This window comes from Sipha flava, unplaced genomic scaffold, assembly GCF_003268045.1.
Source record: "Sipha flava isolate LNK unplaced genomic scaffold, YSA_version1 81_pilon_pilon, whole genome shotgun sequence".
Taxonomy (NCBI): domain Eukaryota; kingdom Metazoa; phylum Arthropoda; class Insecta; order Hemiptera; family Aphididae; genus Sipha; species Sipha flava.
Window position 1 is genome coordinate 1,353,429 of NW_020273623.1, and position 20,544 is coordinate 1,373,972.

Genomic DNA, 20,544 nt, shown 5'->3' on the forward strand with positions numbered 1-20,544 from the left:
CGAGAGAAATTCACCCGATGAGATGACATTGACGAGAAATAAAAATTGCACGTGCGTGTCCGGTGGGTGACTACGTATTATTCGTCGGCGTACGCGTGCGAAAAACCGGATTCGTCCGAACGACTGTGAATTGAGATAATGTGATGGCAGCGCGCGGCCATGCTTACCGCTGCAAGCAACAACAACAATCAAACATTATTAAAAATAATAATAATCATAATAATAATAACAACAATAATTACAATTTAGCGGAAATACAGTAATGTAATAGTAGTAATAATAATAACGATACTAATAATAGTGGAACACTCGTTGGCGCGCGCTACCGACTTCGATGATCGCCACCAGGGTGCGCGTCAACCCGACGATGGCTTGTTCCAGTGCAACGACACGGCCCACGAGTTCGAGTTTTAGACTACTACGGATACAGACAACCGGCGGCTGCGCCAGCTGTGACGTTCGTTTACAGTGCGTATACGTCCATTTTTACAGTATGAAAATATTAGAAACTAACGAAATAACTCGCAACTGAAATCATTGTGGCATTATTGCGCGAAAATAACTTTTTTATCGTAATTCACTTGAATATTTTAATATTATTAGCCTCTTAAATACATTATCTCTGGAACACGTGAATCCACATACAATATGCTTGTCGAACTAACCGTATTATTTTGGATTACCGGTAAGTCGTTAAGTATTTATCATTTTTATTGAAAATATTACTTCATAATAATTGTTTTACCATCCCACCGAAGAAGTCATTATACAATCAAACTACCTATAGTACATTTACGCGTACGATTATAAATAATAAACTTGGGAAAACGATGGACCCTTTGACATGTTTTTGTAAATCAATTTCGACCCGAACATGAATACAAATGAATAATAATGTTGGGTGGACAGGGTGACCCCATTGGTATTCTATTAGATGAACATCTGTTATTTTTTTTGCAAACAAACGAATGTTCAGATTTGGGTGTTTGTAACGATTAAACGGAACAGCTAACTTGTTGGTTCTGAAAAATAAAATACCCATATTGGTTTTCTGTGTTATATTTTTTTATTGTTGCTGAATGATTCCGAAAATGTTTAGATTTATATATATCGATAAGAATATGTATTGTATTTTTTTAATATTTACATCGTATGATTGAAATAGCCACAAACTAATGTTCTTTATTATTCCATAGATGTAGATAGCCATAGGCCTAGGAATGTCTTATTTATTAAATAAAAAAAAAAAATGATTGAACCAATATTTATTTAAATTTCACAAAATTTAACAAAGTTGAATCAAAAAAGTTCTGAAAAACAGTGACATTGATGGCAAATCAATTTTAAAAAAATCGATCATTTAATTATTTTATTTTGTTCTAAATTAAACGATGATAAATCTAGATTTTTATAGACTTGATGCAGAGTTTTAGCAACAAAATTTTAATTATTTATTTATTCATTATTTTATATATCGTTTATAAATATAGTATAATTTTTATTAACATTATTATTTTTATTTCTTCTATACAATTTTTAATTTAATAAAATAATATTCAAACAATCAATTCTAGATTTTAAAATCGTAAGTTATTTCTTATAAACATAAATCTTAAATTTAATAAAGTTAGAACTACGGTGAAAACAAACCCTATCAATTTTTTTTATTAAAAAATTTTAGCTGCAGAAATATAAAGATTAATGAAGAAGATATCCTATTTTTTATTTATATTTTAAATAATAACACTAATTTTATTAACTGCATGAAATAAATTAAGTATGTCTTAAATATACATCAAAATTCTAGATTAAAATGTTATTTTTGCACTAAATTTTAAATCTTATCATTACTTTCAAGTTAATAGATTAGTGACATAATACATTATTCAACACATTCGATCTAATGGAATTTTATTTATTAAAAGATTCTTCACTAGTATTTTATTCGGAAAGTTCAATGATTTTAAAAATTAATGACAAAAATTCAAGATTGTTAGCAATATGTCGTGTGTTATGTGCTAAAGAAATGTTTACATAAACATTTTGCCCACACTTAATCTGCTATAATATATTCATTAGTAGTTAAATATTTAATATTTATTTAACTATCACTAATATTAGGATTGAAAAGAAAATATGTTATCGTTAGAAAATCTAATTTTAATATTCAACGTGGATGTTCATATTGTTTGTTTCCAAATGTGACTGTCATTGTAGATGTGATTGGTTTCTTGAAGTTTCTTGTTGACAGTATTATTTTTGGTCTATCTGCATTTGTTAAAGTTATCACGACATTAATTTATTTAAAATTTAGTAGATATGTTAATACATAGATTAAATACAAAACCAGTATCTGGTTCTTTTATTAATTTATTTGCTTTTATCACTCAAAAAATACCGACATTACAGCAATGTAATATTACAGTAAAAAAAATAGTTTTATTTATTTATTTTTTCTATATTTAGTTATATATTCCTAAGTTCTAAGTCATATACGGTTAGTTATAATAATATACTATTGTCAATAATCATATTTATAAATAATCAATAAATGCATTGCAATTTGCAGTTTCATAAGTATCCAATGGAAAACGTATCATCATTGTTGAAAAATAAGTCTGTTATTAGAATAATTCGAACACGATTGAACCAGTACATTGTTACAAATAATATGACCGAAAAATATCTAAACTTAATATTTCTTTTCAATTTCATAAATTTAAATTTTAAATAAACATGAGCACAACTCCATAGAATTTTTCGAATCATATTTTGCCATATTTGCTTAAAGTCAATCGCTAATTTATTGACATACATCAATCATATAATATTAACATTTAATGTTACTTGAATACAAGTATATTTGCTTAACTTACATAATAAATACTGGTAAAATCTAAATATATATAAACAGCTTATCAACTGTGAAATGTATATCTATATAAAAAAAAAAAAATATAAGCACAATAAACATAAATGTAGTCGGTGAGATATATTATTAAATACAAGGTCAAGCAAAACAAACAAATATATTTGTTGGTCCTACAAAATCTAGAACAAAATTTTATTCAGACCCCCCAGTGTTATATAAATTTGCTCTTGGTGTAGAATCTTTAATTAATGTGTTAGCTCTATTGTTATGTAGGCATTATATATACATTTGTCAGTGTGCGTTTTTATATATTAATGTTTGTATACTTACATAAAAAATAATTTAAATAAAGATAAACCAAGTTAAGCCTTAACCCAGTAGCGATGAATGCAGCTAAATATATCGTTACTTCTCATTAAATGTTGTTCACATTTTACTTTATCCGAAAATTGCAGTTACGAAATATCAGAAATCATTGTTTTACTAACATGTGTACATTAGTATATTTATACATATATATTTATAATTAATAAAAGTTGATTGGGTTTTGGTTGGATGAGAAAATTAAAACGTATAACTAATTTGTATAAAAAACATAAAAAGCAAAAAAATTTGGTTTTATAATCACGTTATGTATCCAAACTGTATACAGTCTTAAAAAAAAATCTGTTGTACGAACTTTGTTATTTCTGCTACTTTACGTTGCTTTGTGTTTATCATTTATTAATTGTGTTTAGTTTTCATATTTTTTACATATGTTAATGGTAGGTCTGTAAACATATACAGTATACGAATATTTTTATACTTATTTTATCATCACATAAGTATCGTGTCCGGATGTTTAACAACATTTTAAATTAGTCGCAGTGATTCAAATGGCATCTTAATCATAAATGTACGGGAAAAATTAAATTTTACCTTACGTGTTATATACGTACATTAATTTTAATGTTTAATTTTTAATTTTTAACGTTGCAAGTACAATATTTTTATACATTTTCCTGAGATCTTTCACTCGCCTGTAATGCAACAGTCCTTATACGTTTTCAACAAGTATATTATAGTAACACAAAAACTAGTATATACATTGGCACGAAGACAACATTTGTCCCGCATACGTACCCGCCAATTTTCTTAATATGACTACGTCGTTAGAGTAAGAGAGTGGTACTCTGAATATTATTGTTCAAGCGTATCGCCGGGGACCGGTTGAGTTTATAAAGCGGGTCTGCGGTACGTTAGGATTTTTCGAGTGTCTACATAAATGCATAAAGAATAAGAATATTCGGGCGCGAAACCCGTGCTGACATACAGTGGTAGAGGTTAACGAGTGTTTTATTTTATGCTTGTTTTTTTAATTTCTTCCGCCATTTTTTTAACCACTGTTTCGCGTAAAGCTTTCATTTGTATTTAATTTAAAAAAAACCGTGTTTTTTATCCTTCTGGCAATTATAATAATTTATTCATAACAATCAATACCTACCTATTTTTTATTTGAATGACCATGATATTAGAGACGACAAAATTTGATTAATAAATAATGAAATTGAAGTATTACTCGATTATTAACCTGAATATGGGACAACTCAATGGATTTTAAGTAGCTACCTAACGTAATCTCTGTATTTAACATATGTATGTATATTAATGGGCATATTACTCAATTTATAAAAAATCTTGTTCACCTATACCCTGGCGCGGATCTAGAAATAAAAAAGGGGGCTATTAAAGTGATTTACTGTCATAATTCATAGTACATGTCAATTTGTAGGAAGTCTTTCTTACGTCTAATTTTTAAATATTTTAAGTACCTACGTCCGATATGGTTCTACCAGTCTAAGAGGGGGGCTTGTATCCTCACCTGCCTATACCTATACTTATACCTATATTACTACCATAGAATAGGTACACATTTAATATTTTAGAGTTATTATTTTATATATTGTATTTATAGGCTTATAGAAATCATTATAGACTTTGGAATCTAAATTATAGATTGGATCTAAACTATCATAATATTTAATAAAATTCTTGAAAGATACTTGTATAATTTTTGTTTTTTAATTTTTTTCTTATTCAAATATTTTTTATATTTGATACTATACAGAATTATTAAATACTAATAAAAAAAAAAAGTCGTAAATGTTCTATCGTGTCACTTTCATTTCACTTTACATTCAGAATGGCAAGTTTCCATTGAATGTTGCCAATGGCTTATGCTTTATATTCTAAAAAAAAATATAATATATCAGAGCCTTGTATAAAATCTCCATATTGTGTTTTTTAAATACAAGTAAATTTGCGATTTAAAATTTTTATCCACTTAATAGTTTTTATAAAAATAATTTTAAAAACTAAAACGTATTGCTAAAGAGTATTTATAGTTATTTATATCATAATTATACTTATCTAAATTTGGTATTTCTTAGTATAGTTTTATATTTTTTGTCATTGTGTAATATTTTTAATATCTTTTATTAATATTTTTAACGTTTAAAATTATCTTCATTTATACGATTCTATATGAATTATTTACGTAATAATAATATTACATATTATCTGATAACATTAGGTTTATCAGATTATTTTTTGATTTTAATTTTAAGTATAAACACTAGGTATTAATTTCCAATACATTTATGTTAATTAAGTCACAATTCAGTTTTTGACTACTTTTTAATTAAATATTTGCTGTGAAATCAGAAATTTAATCATTATTACCGTAAAATGTTTCATTATAAACTCGATTATACATGAGTTTAATGGTCCTGATTAATAATCATATGAAAAAATTGAGTGCTCTACAACAGCGGTTCTTGAAATTTTACGACCACGGACATTGGCGTAAACTGGGTGGTGCAAATGTGGCATCTGCTCCACCACATATAAAATGTGGTGATATAAAGGTATGTTTTTGCATCACCAGACAATCATTAAAATTTGTATACCTATAATGTTATTTTCAAGAGTCAAGGAAACCAGCATTTGTTTATAAATTATACCTAATATTATAAAAGTTAAAATGTTGTAACTATTTATAAAATGTTTATATATATGTAAATAGGAACTAAATTATAATTTTTGTGGATGTACCTATTAGACATTAATAATTTAATTATTATCCCTATATATTTTCTAAAATAGTAAAAAAAGTGTAACCACCATTGATAATAAGATTATTATTAACCACAGAATTCTGTATTTTATTATGGCAGGATGTTTATAGTATCATAGAATATTATCACGTTATTCTATTTTAAAACTATATTGTAATCAACATTGTAACGCCAAAATAGTGTGTTATTACTGGATCATTATTCATTCAATTCTCAAAAGTCAAAAAATTTCAGTTAACAGCCAATCTTATTGATTATTTTCAATATTAAATTTTAGACCTTATACGTATAAAGTTTAACATACATTAAGTCGTTTGATTAGTAATTTAGTAGTTACTTTGCAGCTCGAAAAAAAGAATAATATTGGTTTGGACCAATTAATTGATGAATTCGATTCGAAATCTGCGGAAAGAGGACGTCGTCTCATCTTGAAATAAATTTAAAAAAATGTTGATTTTTTTTTTTTTTTTTTTTAATATTTTAATAATAAAGGGTTTACTGCTAATATAATTCAAAATATATTTATTATTTAAAGATATATATGGGAAAATATATAATTTTTTGGAAAGGATTTTACTTAGGAAGGTAGAAAATTGGTGTGTTGAAAATTATATGTAGGGAAAATATGTCTCTTCACCACCAGAAATTGGACCCAATTCACGTCACTGACTATGGAATTTTTAAGAAATAGTTCATAGAACCCAATGTCTTGAAACTACAATTTCACCTTAATTTTTGAATAATTTACTGGAAATCAATCTAGAAAATATTTTACAGATAGTTAATGATTATTGTTTATAACAATTACTACTCTAAATATTCATATACATGTTGCGGAACCCTTGAAATTATGCCACAGAACCTTTAGGTTCCGTGGAACACGCTTTAGGAATCGCTGCTTTATAAACTCAACATAGGTAAAAAAAAAATATATTTAATTGCTCTGTTGTACAATATTTTTGTACAATATGCGTAGTTAGAACTGAAGCATTAAAATTAAATTTCAACTTTTTATGTACTAATACATATAATTATACATATAAATGTATATAATATGTATATAAATACATAAAATATGTACTAATTTTATAATGTAACCTTCTAGCTTAGTCAACATCTTTTTGGAAGTATTTAATAATCTTTAATAATAATAATAATAATATTTAATAATTTAAATTTGAGAGTTTAATTATGTTTATATATATATATATATATATATATATATATATATATAAATATAAATATAAATCAGATAGATATTTTGGTCAATATAAAAATGTTTTGATAAAAATTATACTGTGATAATTACTATAATACTGTAAAAACTTTAATGTCTAGTTTCTATTGATATTGGGTCACCATTAGGTGACTATTTTTATTAATTTGTATCGAGTTATCAATTATATTCCGCATGCATACTCATTGTGATAGTTAATTACAATGTACGGATTGTACACTTTTAACAAAAGTTAAAAAATAAAATATTAGTTTTGGAGAGTAATAGACCAGTTCTGTAATTTTATATGTATAAGTAAAATGTATTTAAAAATAGGAAATGTATTCTAAAATTGTAAGAATATGTTGTAATAAATTAAAAACTAGTAAGTAATAATTAATGTTATATAATTAAAATTCAATAATTAAATTGTGTGTTTCATTTCTTCATATATTTTCAATTTATCATCTTTATTAAGACATGGACCAATTGAGTCTAAAAGAAAATTTTTGTTTAGAGTTAGTGTACCAATTATGCTTCTTATATTTTACGGTCAGTGTACTCTTTATATTTTACGGTTAATATACCAATTACGCTTGAATTCAAATTGTCCTACCTTCAAATGTGAAAATATTGTGGTTTGATCTAATTTCATCAACATCAATATAAACACAAAATAATACTTATATTTCAATAGTACAGAACAGTGGTGGGGTGGGGTGGGCCAGTGATTTACTGTGCTATAGGTAAGTGGACCGCTTCTCGTGTATATGTTACGGGCCAGTGCTCAATGTTTGGTACCTACGGGTTACGATCACGCCTAACTAAATTACAAAAATAATTAGCAAAATAGTAACTAGGAATTGAAACCACCTGATAAAACAGTATGATCAATAATCATAATCACGGTCTATTATCTTCTACGACTATCGTGGCATCAATATCGTAGAGTTGGAGGATGTAGAGAACATTGCCATGAAAGTATATTGAATTTGATGGCGCAACCAACACGTGCGATGAATTTAACGATTCAAGCGCATATAAGAAGATAAAATCCTAAAAGTGTATATGAATATATATATATATATGGTGCTATGCACGTATATTGAATTAGTGTATTTGTGATTTATGTTCGTATATTTGTCGGAATTCGTCAACACTGTTATTAAAACTATTATCTTAAATTATTTTACTTGTTGACTTATATATTTTTGGTTTTGTTTTTTTAATACCTATAGAAATATACTAAAAGCCTAAATATATTATATCAATATCATGATTGAAAAACAAATTAAATGTTGGGGCTAAATCATATAGCCTGTCAAATTGTACTTATGGGAGGGGTTTAAACCCTATAGATCAGGGATTCTCAACCTTTTTTACTTAACAGCACACTTAAATAAATAATGAATATACATAATGTAATAATTATATATAATATATTATAATACAATATAATATATATAATACAAATTTAATGTAACATTTAAGACAGTTGTTTTTTACATAATTCCTCTATTAGTGTTAAAACAGTTGAAACGATACAAACTGTTAAAGAACAATCAAGATCACTTTCCACGTAAATCCAAAATATAAATAATTATCAACATATTTACGTTTAACTTTTAAATTTAAGCTTTTACCATTTATTTAAGCTGATTGTTTAATATTAATTTCAATATTTAAATTGTTGTCATTTGCACTAACATCACTACCAAATATTAATTTACGTTTTTTTAAAAATCTATTCACTTTTAAATTTAACTTACAATATTTCTTGATCGAAATACCTATACAGTATAATGCGTAACAATTACATGAACTCAATTTTCATAATAATGAGTACAGGCTATGTTTTCATATAGTCATTAGTATGTGGTAAAAGTCAATGCAAGTGCTTGTAATACCCGTATCAGATATTATCGGATCCTATATAATAATATAGCTGTTTTATCAGGACATTTTATCATTTTTTATTTTCAAAGGAATTTTAAAGTTAATGCAATCATAAATATAAATTATAATTTTGATTATTATATTTAGTTATGCTTAAAAAATTATAAAATTACAAAAACTATACGGCACACTTGAAAAAATTTATACGGCATATATATAAAAATTTAAATATATAAAAATATTTATACGTCATAATATAAAAATTATATGGCAGACAAAATTTCGCGGCACACTTGTGTGCTGTGGAATAGTGGTTGGGAATCCCTGCTATAGACTCCTCAATATTTCGGGGATAATTTAGGGTTGCTATTATTTTGAGAACAATAGACCGGACCCTACTCATTCCGCCCCTGGTACAAAACAAGATAAATATAAATCAAATAAAGCATATTTAACAAAAAAATTAAAAATCAGTTATATTATTGAAAAATACAAATTTGGCGGAAATTATCAGAAAATTAAAATCAGTGTGTTAATATTAATGTAATAAAATGATACTTTTTATTTATTATCAAACATTTAGAAAATACATTGCGTCTCATTTCAACTTGTGGCCCGAGGCTAAAGGCCCCCTACCCCCCTCCCCTTGATTCAGCCGTGAACAAACCGTATTATTAAAATTATTTTTTATAAATTATGTTATCTTATATAAATGTCAAAGAAAACTATAAATAATATTTATTAAAACACAAAAATCAAATAACGTAATTGAATGTGATGTAAATAGATTCTTCGACCTAATATTATTACTATTAATATAAGTTATAACAAAGTGTTATTCATTTTTTAAAAATTGTTAAAAATTTCTAATTATATTAATATAAATAAGAAACATAGTATAAAAAATTAAAATTCTTGTCCGGAGTAATACAAATAAGCTAATAAAGCACTTAATTTAAACTTCCTTTTTTTATTCTAATTAAGTGGGCTTGGAAAGTAACATAAGTATTACTCAAGGGGTTACAACAAAGAACAACTGATTTTAGAAAAACAAGAAAAGTGATATAACTCAGAGACCTGACCTAACTTGACATGGTAACACCACATATTTAACAAAAACTGATTTACAGGTCCATGATATTATTCTTTAGATTATAATTGAATTTACTACCAAAAATAACTACTTGAAATTTTAAAGGAGCTTATACTATTTCAATATGAGTTTTGTAGTTTTCTTTTATTTTTTTTTTTCTCAAATACTGCATTTTTGAGTTGTGTCAATGTTCTTGCCGGGGTGTGGTATGTGTACAAATATTTACAACCACTTACAATTAAATAAATTGTTGATATTTTTATAAAGCTATTTAAATTTTACCAGTACTCGTTTAGTGAGTATTATTTATATTTCATTTAGTAATATAAACGTATTTTTCATCCGTGGCAGAATAGTCTAGTTCATTAATTGTCGGTTGTTAGTTGATGTAACATTTATACAGTAGTAGGTAAATTAACCTCAATTCTGTTTAATTGATTAATAATTGACAGATTATAAAATAAAGACTTACCAACCTGTTTCTTAATTATAACTATATTTGAAAGAAAATATTTTCGCTTATCAGTTATTCGTTTTTGAGGTAATAATTAATAAGATACTGTAGAATGATATGTCCATTTTTGAATCAGTAACCATGAAAATTGGAACACCTTAACTCCTTACACTAATAATACTTAAATTACATAATGAATAGGTTTCTATAAAATAGTTATTCATTTCAGGATTTCATTCTTCGTTGTTGATAAGAAAATATCATTCTTTACAGTAAACTATTAGATTTCTATTGTGTCATTAGATATATCTGATCACAATAGGCCAGATTTTCATTCAACAATAAATCCTTTTTACTATATAGACATGGATATTAAAGATCTCACATCTAGCTAATATCAGTTGCGTATGGATAAGACATGCGTACGTTCTATATTGTTGGGTGTGCGATGACCTCTAATTTGTATTGTAATTAATTGAAAATATTGTTACCAGCGAAGCCTTGTTTTTGCATAACATAAATGGTAATTATGAATAAGTATAAAAATTTAATTATATCGATTAAGTGAGTCTTCCGCATATTATATAAAAAAATTAAATTTACAAAACGAATACAGCGTAGTTTATGTTTAACGTGTTTTAAATTTTTTTAAACTTACACTTTACAAGAATTGTTATATGTTACATACATTATTTATGATTAATACTATTAAGTATATTTATGGTATGTATAATGATTATTATTTGTAATAATATTCAACTACTTATTTTACTTCACTTTGATTTGATAAAAAATATTCTTAAACACTTATTACAATATTCTCTTTAATAACTTAATAAGATTATATAATTTTAAGTTGATGGTGTTAAAAATATATAAGTACTTACATTATATTTTTGAAACATATTTGTATTTATTTTAACCATGACATTTATAAAATTAAGAATAAATTAGTGACATTTTTTAATATTACTATAATCATTTTAGTTAATATTTTATATTTTATGAATTCATTAAATAAATCTAGTAATTTAAAATTCTGAGCGAAATAAATAATATTTTATATACACAATAAATTTTTTTTAATAAACTACATTGTTTCTATTTTATGTTACATACATGTTACTTCTCATAGAAGTATTTTAAAAGTTTAAATAGATATTTTTATATATGTTTAATCTATTAATAATCATATAGTAACTTATTATAATAAAGTTACTTTTTTTAAAGATACCTAAACTTGATTTCAATTATAAAAAAAGGATTTAAAATTGAAGAAGAATAGTCAAATGTATAGCTAACCTACCTTTTATGGTGATTTTTAACAACTTTACAATTTTAGATTTTAGATTAATATAAGTAGAGTTTATAGATTTAATTTTAAAATTTCTTAAACATTTTAACACAAGATGAATTGAACTATCAATATTAAATTAGAAGGAGATGCGTTTCTCCTAATAATTAAAGTCACATCCCCATTATACAGAAATTAGCTAAAATATATGCTCTATAGTAAAAATACGGTTTAAATTGTTAAAATAATATTCTGTCGTTAAAATAATGAAAATTATAAAATAAATTAGTCATAAGTAAAAAATGCTGAAATATATTATTTAGATAAAATATAACTATTATGGGTGATCTTAGTCTTATTTATTTATTTTTTGGTTTTTTTTTTTCGAATCGAGGTGACATGTCATTTAACAGGTAATTAAATGTAGGAATATCATTGCATTATATCCAGAATTTTTTTTTTTTTTTTGGTGGGGGGGTTTATAAAAAATGTAACATTAATTTTTTTTTTAATTGTGTGTTTTTTTATTATAATCAATAGACGATATACATACATTAAACATTTTTGAGTGGGGTATTACCCCCTAACCCCCCTGGGTACGCCACTGATTGCATATAAACTATAGATAACACAAAAATATATCAATTAGTCGAAAAGTCAACTGGTATCTATAAAATAAAATAAAATATGAAATAATTTAATAAATAGATAATGGTAGTAATAATAATGGTGACAATGGATACTAAAAGGTTAGTATGATTTAATATTCATATGAATTGTGTTTTTAAATTTTGTCGCTCCAAAATTCTGCGATCTTTATAGCCTTATTATTTGGGGCTTGTAAGTCGGATATTTCACATTTGATTAGACATGCGTTGCAATTTTGTACGTGCAACATTGTCTGGACTTCGCATACATAGTTTGTGTCTCCCTTCCCATCTCTTATTCTTCATTTTTTTAAGTTCTCCCTGTTGATTCTTTACCTGGTTTTAAAAGGGCTATTATGTGAGCTTTTCTCCATATTTTGGGTAGTTTGTAGATAGATCTGGTTTAATTAAATAGCTCTAGTATACATTGTTTGGTCTTAGGATCAAATTATTTAATTTTCTCTACAAATATATCGTCCAGCGATTTTCCTATTTTTAAGCATTTTTATGACTTCGTTTAATTCTTTTATATTGAATTGCTTTCCGAAAAACTTTAATCTTCTTCATTTTCAGTCCTCTCCTTTGTTAGGAGTATTTCTTTGTTACTAGTCAAACCCTCGATATTTATCGAGGTTATCGTTAGGGATGGCTCTGGCAAGGACCTTTTTGTAGTTGACTTTGGATTGGTATTTATCATGTTTGGTCTACAAGACCCGAGCCCCCGGTGAAAAGATTAGTTGATTAGTGAGAGAATCACTGAATTGTTTCCTAGATGTACCGCGTAGAGGTTCTTTCCCAGCACTCATTTATTTAGTAATTATTATACAGTCAATGCAATGGAATACAAGTACATAAATGATTGATATACTCGTATAATTATTAATTTATATATTTATATTTTATTTCATAAAGAATACTCGGATGAAACTCGTGATAGGCTTATATAACTAATAGGATTATCACAAAGATCATTACAATTTTGGAGAAAAAAATAATTAAATTAAATGATCGAATTTTGATTGTAACTAATATTATTTTATTTTATAATATATTAAATTAATTTGATTTTATTCATATTAAATTTCCTGTATTTATTCCCTTGTAATATTTTCATAATTAATTTAATCATTGAAGGTAAAATTAGACAAAATATACATATTTCAAGAAGTATGATGGACAATTTTCGTTTTGAAGGTAAAATAAAATTACGAATATTGCACGATTTCGCGCCCCTTTGTAATTCGCGTCCCTGGATTTAGCACAGTTCGCCATGCCCTTGCTACGCCACTGAATGTAATAATAGTATATTTAAATATAAGTTATCATAATAGACTTATTTGATGTCCACAAACTATAAGTATAGCATGTTTTTGATACTTTGTAAAAAAAATATTGTATGAGCTTAAGGGGAGGCCTAGGCCAAAGTAAATTTAAAGTAATTCCGGCTCACCTAGGCCCCTCCCTGGCTACGTACTTGTATATTAAGAAGAGAAAATGATAACGAAATATACATTTTTATTTGTAAATATTTACAAAATCATTTGCTTCCATTTGAATATTTATATATAGTTACGATAATCAGACAATTCATAGTTCATTAAATCGTTAATTGTAATAGTATATAATTGGTGTCAATGACAACATATAGGACCACTCACACGCCTTGAATTGTTTTAACAGTTAGTTGAAACATAATTAGGTAGATATATCTACCTAGTTCATTCATTAATAATTTTTTTTTGTACAATTTATCTTTATCTATTATATTTATATCTAGTCCTAATTTTATTTTGATAACATTTTAAATAAACGCTACTTAGTGATTCACACTTAATACTATTATAATTAATGAGTTTCAAAATTATATGATTAAATTATAAAATTAGTACAACTATAAAATATTAACTAATTTACAATATTTACAATGTATTTTACAGAATGTTTAATGTTATAAATAACAACATTATTTAAAAAATATAATTTCTTGACAATCATTTTAATATAAATTTGATGGTTTATATTATTATTGATAAAGTCTTGTAAAATTAATTTGTTTTTATTTCATTATTACAATAGTGTCTAAATTGCATTCCTATACCATTGTGCTTTTATACATAATTTTGATAAATTAACAGTAAATTGTTTTATTCATTTGAGAAATATTGTTCCAATATTTAAATTCCTATTCGTCATTAATCATATAATGGTAACAAATGTATACATTAAGTGCTAATTTTCTTTGATTTATAATAATAATAAATATTTATGATCTGTCGACTTTTAAATTATATCAAATTTATTTGTTTTTTTTTTTTATTTTATTAAATTATAACTTCCAGTTGAATCCTAAAACATAATCAATTTTAGTTTAAAAAGTAATATAGGTATATTTACTAAATTAGTACAGAAAGATATTTTCTTAAAATAAATATATTTAATATACTTAAACATTATAGTACGTATATTTTAGTTATCAATCATTGTTGTTTTCTCGATCTAAGATTGCCACATAATTGCCCTTGGTATATATCATTATCCTACTAACTTATCTTACATGACTTTACATGTTTTTTCATTAAAATTCAACCCTGCGTTGTTTGTTATAAATGTATACATATATGTATGCATGTATATACTGCAATCGATCAATAAAATAACAGCTATGTCATTTAAAAAACGATACAGGGTCATTTTGAAAAATTAAAATTACGTGTTACACTTCCTATGTTTTGATTCTATAACGTATTCCATAAATATAAAATGTTCCATTCATTAATGATATCTTTATATAAAAATGTATACAGAAAATCATCCATCATATTACCATAACGTCACTAATAAATATTGCCACAGTCAATTAATAACTTATTATATTAAATGTATACATTAATGGTAACTACAAATAGTCAGAAACTTCATAAAGATACAGAACATTCGTATGCTAAACAATAACTACCTTTATATATATATAATGTATATTTGTTTGAAGGCTATTCTTCTATCGTTTGATTTAAGCATAGATTTTGTAAATTTACAATATTTTAGATTAAATTAAAATGTTGTCAAATTATATTAAATTAAATCATATTAATTATCAAACAATAATATTTATTTTATCATTGTATAATATAGGTATTATAATGAGTACATAATTGTATTAACTATACTAAATACAATTTGCAACTTTTTTAATTTAATTGTAAGGTTGAATTAAGTATAAGAATATATCTTCAAATTTAAAATATTAACTGATACATACATTTTTTAATATTGTGTTAATATTATAATACTTATAGATAATAGATACGCCATTCATTTTTTGTTGATTTTATAGGATAAGACGAAAATTAATTCGTCCACCAATGTGTCTTTTTGGACTTGTATATTATATTCGATACATTTTTAACTCTATACTTAATATTTTCTCGTCCTCTCAATTCTTATCATTTAACATAATTTTTTCGAAATAATGTAACATCAAATCTGAGATATCTACTTGCTTAAAATGAAAAATCAATAATAAAGTATATTAAATAAATTATTTTGGTTCTAGGGTTCTACCATTAAGTAATCACCCTTATATTATATTATTATTTACCCTTATATATTTATTTACCTTATGAATAATAATAATATATATATGTATTCAAATGCATTTTTATATTCATAAATATAACTTTTATATTTAAAAAAAAATATGTATTTAAACTATTAATAGCCATATTTATTACAGGTTTAGTATATGGATCTCCAAACCATCCAGGAGATGAACAATCTTTTGGTTACGATTCTGGAGAACTTGGTAAATATTTCAAATACTGAAACAAGTAATTTTCTATTGGTTAAAATTAAAATTAAAAAAAACTCTGGCTATTATTAATTATTTTGACGAAGATCTACTTTTCGAAAATTAAAAATCATACAAATTAGTAAAATCCAAACGAGTACTATATTTGTTTATTTATATTATTTATATTAGTTAATTAAAAAATAACATAAAATGCATAGTCAAATAAATATAAAATTGAATTTATAAATAGCAGAACAAAAATTATAAGCTCACTAAATATTAATAAAGTCACATATCAATGTTAGCTTGTAACAATATAGTCTGTACATTTTCTTGCGTAATTTCTTAAAATAATAAATATTACATTTATTAACTGTTCTTCTTAAATGAACCCTATTAAATTTCACTTTAAACTATTAATTGAAAACTATCTTGTTAACAGTTTGAAATTGTAATTATATAACATGATATTCATAAACTTTATTAAACAACAACTAAATTAATTTCATGCTTTCTTAATTTTATTAAACCAGTTATTTTAATTAAAATGTATAAAATTAATTTATTATGGTTTGTATGTATATAATGTATACTGTGGTGCATTTAGTGTGTTAAAGTTCATTGACAAGATTTTACCATATTAAAATTAAAATTTTAATTTTTAAAAATCATTTGAACAACTAAGATATTTTTGTAGTTAAATAAAATTTATAACTTTTTATTATTTTTGAATTTGCTAAAAAAATGTGCTTGTATATAATTTTTATAGCAACTTTAAATACTTAAACATACTTGCTTTAAATACTATGAAGAGTTTGATAAAATAATGATTATCTAACTTTTGTAACACATATTTCTTACTACACTATAATGTAAGGTTTGTAATGTAACCACAAATCAACAAAGTAATTTGATATACACAAATGAGCAAAATAATAATAATAATAAATTTATTTTTCAAGTTCACTATGGTAAGATAAAATAACATTTGTATAATAAAATCCGAGTAAATGATATAAAATATTTATATTATTATACACAATAAATTGCTTAAAAAATATAAAATATGAATGAGCTTCTACAGTTTTGATTATAAATTATAATATAATTTGATAATACAATTCATTATTATTTTTAATTATAAACCAATGAAAATAAAATATGATTTTAAAATAATTTATTAAGTAAGTAATCTACATTTTAGATCCCCCGCATTGGGCTACTGAATATAAAACTTGTTCAGGAAAATATCAATCACCTATTGACATCGAGGAGGATCTTGTGACGAAGGTAAATTTACCACTTTTACGTTTTCACAATATCGACACACTTCCAACAACAACATCCATAATGAATAATGGACATACAGGTAATATTATAATTATAATCTATTTTTATTAATTTATAAAGCATCAACTTAGTCTATTCATCGATATTCAAATGATAAAAAAGAAAAGTTTGGTACATGATTGACAAATAAGGACAACACAATTTGAATATTATGCCAAGTCACTTTAGTTTATACAAAAATTATTACGGTTATTAGGTTGTAGAAATATAATACTATTTTTAATCTTTTAAAAGAAGTCATCAATATGTAGTGCTTAAAAAATACTTTTGTAGGCATATATTTTATCAATATTAAGTATCGAAAAATATTATGGGGAAACTTGTTTATTCTTTTGAATAATAATTAAATTATTGTCAAGTATCATTAAATAAATTATGGACTTAGAGAAACTACTTACCGAAGTGAAAAGAAAAAGTACAAAATGGGGAAGAGTGGAAAGAGGTGTCAGTGGCGGCAAAAACTCTTGAAAAGTTGTGATGCCAGTGAGAGAGATAATTAACGAGTGATAATTAAAGAAAATTAATATTCAAAAAACATATAGTCTTTTTGTTATTGTAAATTATATAATTATTAATTAGTTACACTTCTTTTATATTAATTTAAATTAAATCAGTTGGTACTAAAAATTCTACAATTTATTTATCAAGCTACAAAATAAATTAAATTTAAATAAAGTTAAATAAAATTTAAATATTTAACATATAAGTGCCTATTTTGTTACTATTATGTTAAATAAATACATATAATTAAATATGTTTGATAACATGATTTTTATAATGTAATTTTTTAAATATACATTATAATATATAATAATACATTTTTCTATGCATATTTATAGTGCATTTTTTAATTTTTTTATAGCATTAATATCCCAGCCCTACTTATCAATAATATAATACACCAGCGAATAGTTCATTATTGAAGCTTTAAAAATTATGGTACATGAGATTTTAAATTAGTTTCGTGTTCCGCACCTTTATATTTGGTACCATTTAATCATTCATAAATGACCACATTTTAAAATTTAAAATCAAATTGTTGAGTTTTTGTAACCTTGGATATATATTTAGATGAATTTACTCTAAAGGCCGCTTTACGATTATGAAATTAGCCACATTCGAGAACCACGAATAAGTGACTAGCTTGTAAAAGTCATGTTTTCAATTTCATGGAAATACGAGTAGTACAATTATTAATTTTAACTATTGATTATTACCTAATTTAATTATTTTAACTTTTTATTAAATTATTAAAACATTTCTTTTTCTAAATAAATTATTAAATATAAAAATAATTTTAATAATAATTTCACAATTATAAATTATTTTATAATGATAGAAAAAAAATAGTCGTCTATTCTGCGCTCTGTTAACAATATATTTGACAATATTGTAAAATACTTCCCCTGGTAACCCAATCTCGCACCTATGTTTTTTTCTTCATTTTAAAATTAGAAGTAATTTGATTTGCACACTATTGAGCTAAAATTATATCTGCCAGTTCTAGTTCCATTTTGGCCACTGATAAAAAAGATTTGAACAGACAATTTGTAGTGTAGACACTGTCATCAGTGCTCAAATAAAAATTACACTGATTTGTGATTCATGAATATGGGTTCTTTGATAAATGTAAAGCAGTCTTAACAAATATTAAGGCTCTTTATTATGAGATTAATATTAATACATCCCTTTTAGAATACGATTCCGTGTGATAAAGACTTGATAATTTAGAACCCAACGGAAATTTCTTTACTTTTTTTACCGTCTCAATTGTATGTGTCTCAAGATATCTAACTAGCTTTGCTGGTTTGCTTAGTATATCGTCACCTTGACTACTTTAATACTGATAAAAGAACATTCAGAATAGAAATTGAGACAAACATATTTTGATTATATAACACTGTAAGATTACGTACATATATCGTGTAAAAGTTAATAAAACACCCATTTATATTAATGTATTATTTATGTTATAACTATATTTAATAAAGAAAATAAAAATTTTAGTGAAAAAATATTTATAAACATATATTTTTTGTAATATCACTTTGGTATGTTCGATACTAAGTACAAATTATTAGTGTTATTACTAATGTTGCAACTTAAATTCTTTATAAATTAAAATATGATAAAATAATAACTTACTTATCTATGTATGAAATAACCAAGTAAATTTAAAATTACAAATAAATTAGTTACAGTTGTTGTAAAAAATTTATTTAAGATATTAATTTTATATTTAACTAATTTTTAAAATTGAATGTTTTTAATCCTAAGACTTTAAAATATAATTCATTAACATTTTAATAGTTACAATGTAACAAATAAATTTTTTTTTTATTTATATATTTTCAATGTTACTACTTGAAAATATTATTGTACAGAAAAAAAAAATTTATGAAATTACTTTTAAATACATATTAAAACCTGTATAATATGGAAACCGAATATTTTTTCCATTTTAGACAGGTTTCCATTCAATATAGGTCGACAAAAAGAGTTAAAACTAATAATTTTTATTTTATACATACTTCTTAATTATTTATTAAACTGTACTAATTTTTTATTATACATATATAATTAAGAATATATATATTTAAAAATTACAAATTTATATTACTGATAATTTATCTTTTTCACTTAATTCAATTAATTTCAATTTTTAATTTTAAGTTAAATATTTATTGATTTTTGACATACTGAATTATGTAATAAAAATTTAAAAAAATATGTAAAATATAAAAAAAATAATAAAAAATATAATTAAAAAAAAATATAACAAATATGTAAATACAAAAACTTTATGCAGTTCGCGG

General features: G+C 24.3%; 1 protein-coding gene across 1 annotated transcript in view; it reads left to right on the forward strand.

Moving 5' to 3' along the window:
- Positions 1-375: 375 nt before the first annotated feature.
- The window catches only part of LOC112693188 (carbonic anhydrase-like), a 29,301-nt gene continuing 9,132 nt past the window's right edge, over positions 376-20,544 (forward strand). The window contains exons 1-3 of the mRNA XM_025568143.1: positions 376-685; positions 16,322-16,390; positions 17,583-17,747. Of these exons, the coding sequence (XP_025423928.1) occupies positions 649-685; positions 16,322-16,390; positions 17,583-17,747 (271 nt within the window). The 5' untranslated portion in view covers positions 376-648. The remainder of the gene's footprint in view (positions 686-16,321; positions 16,391-17,582; positions 17,748-20,544) is intronic.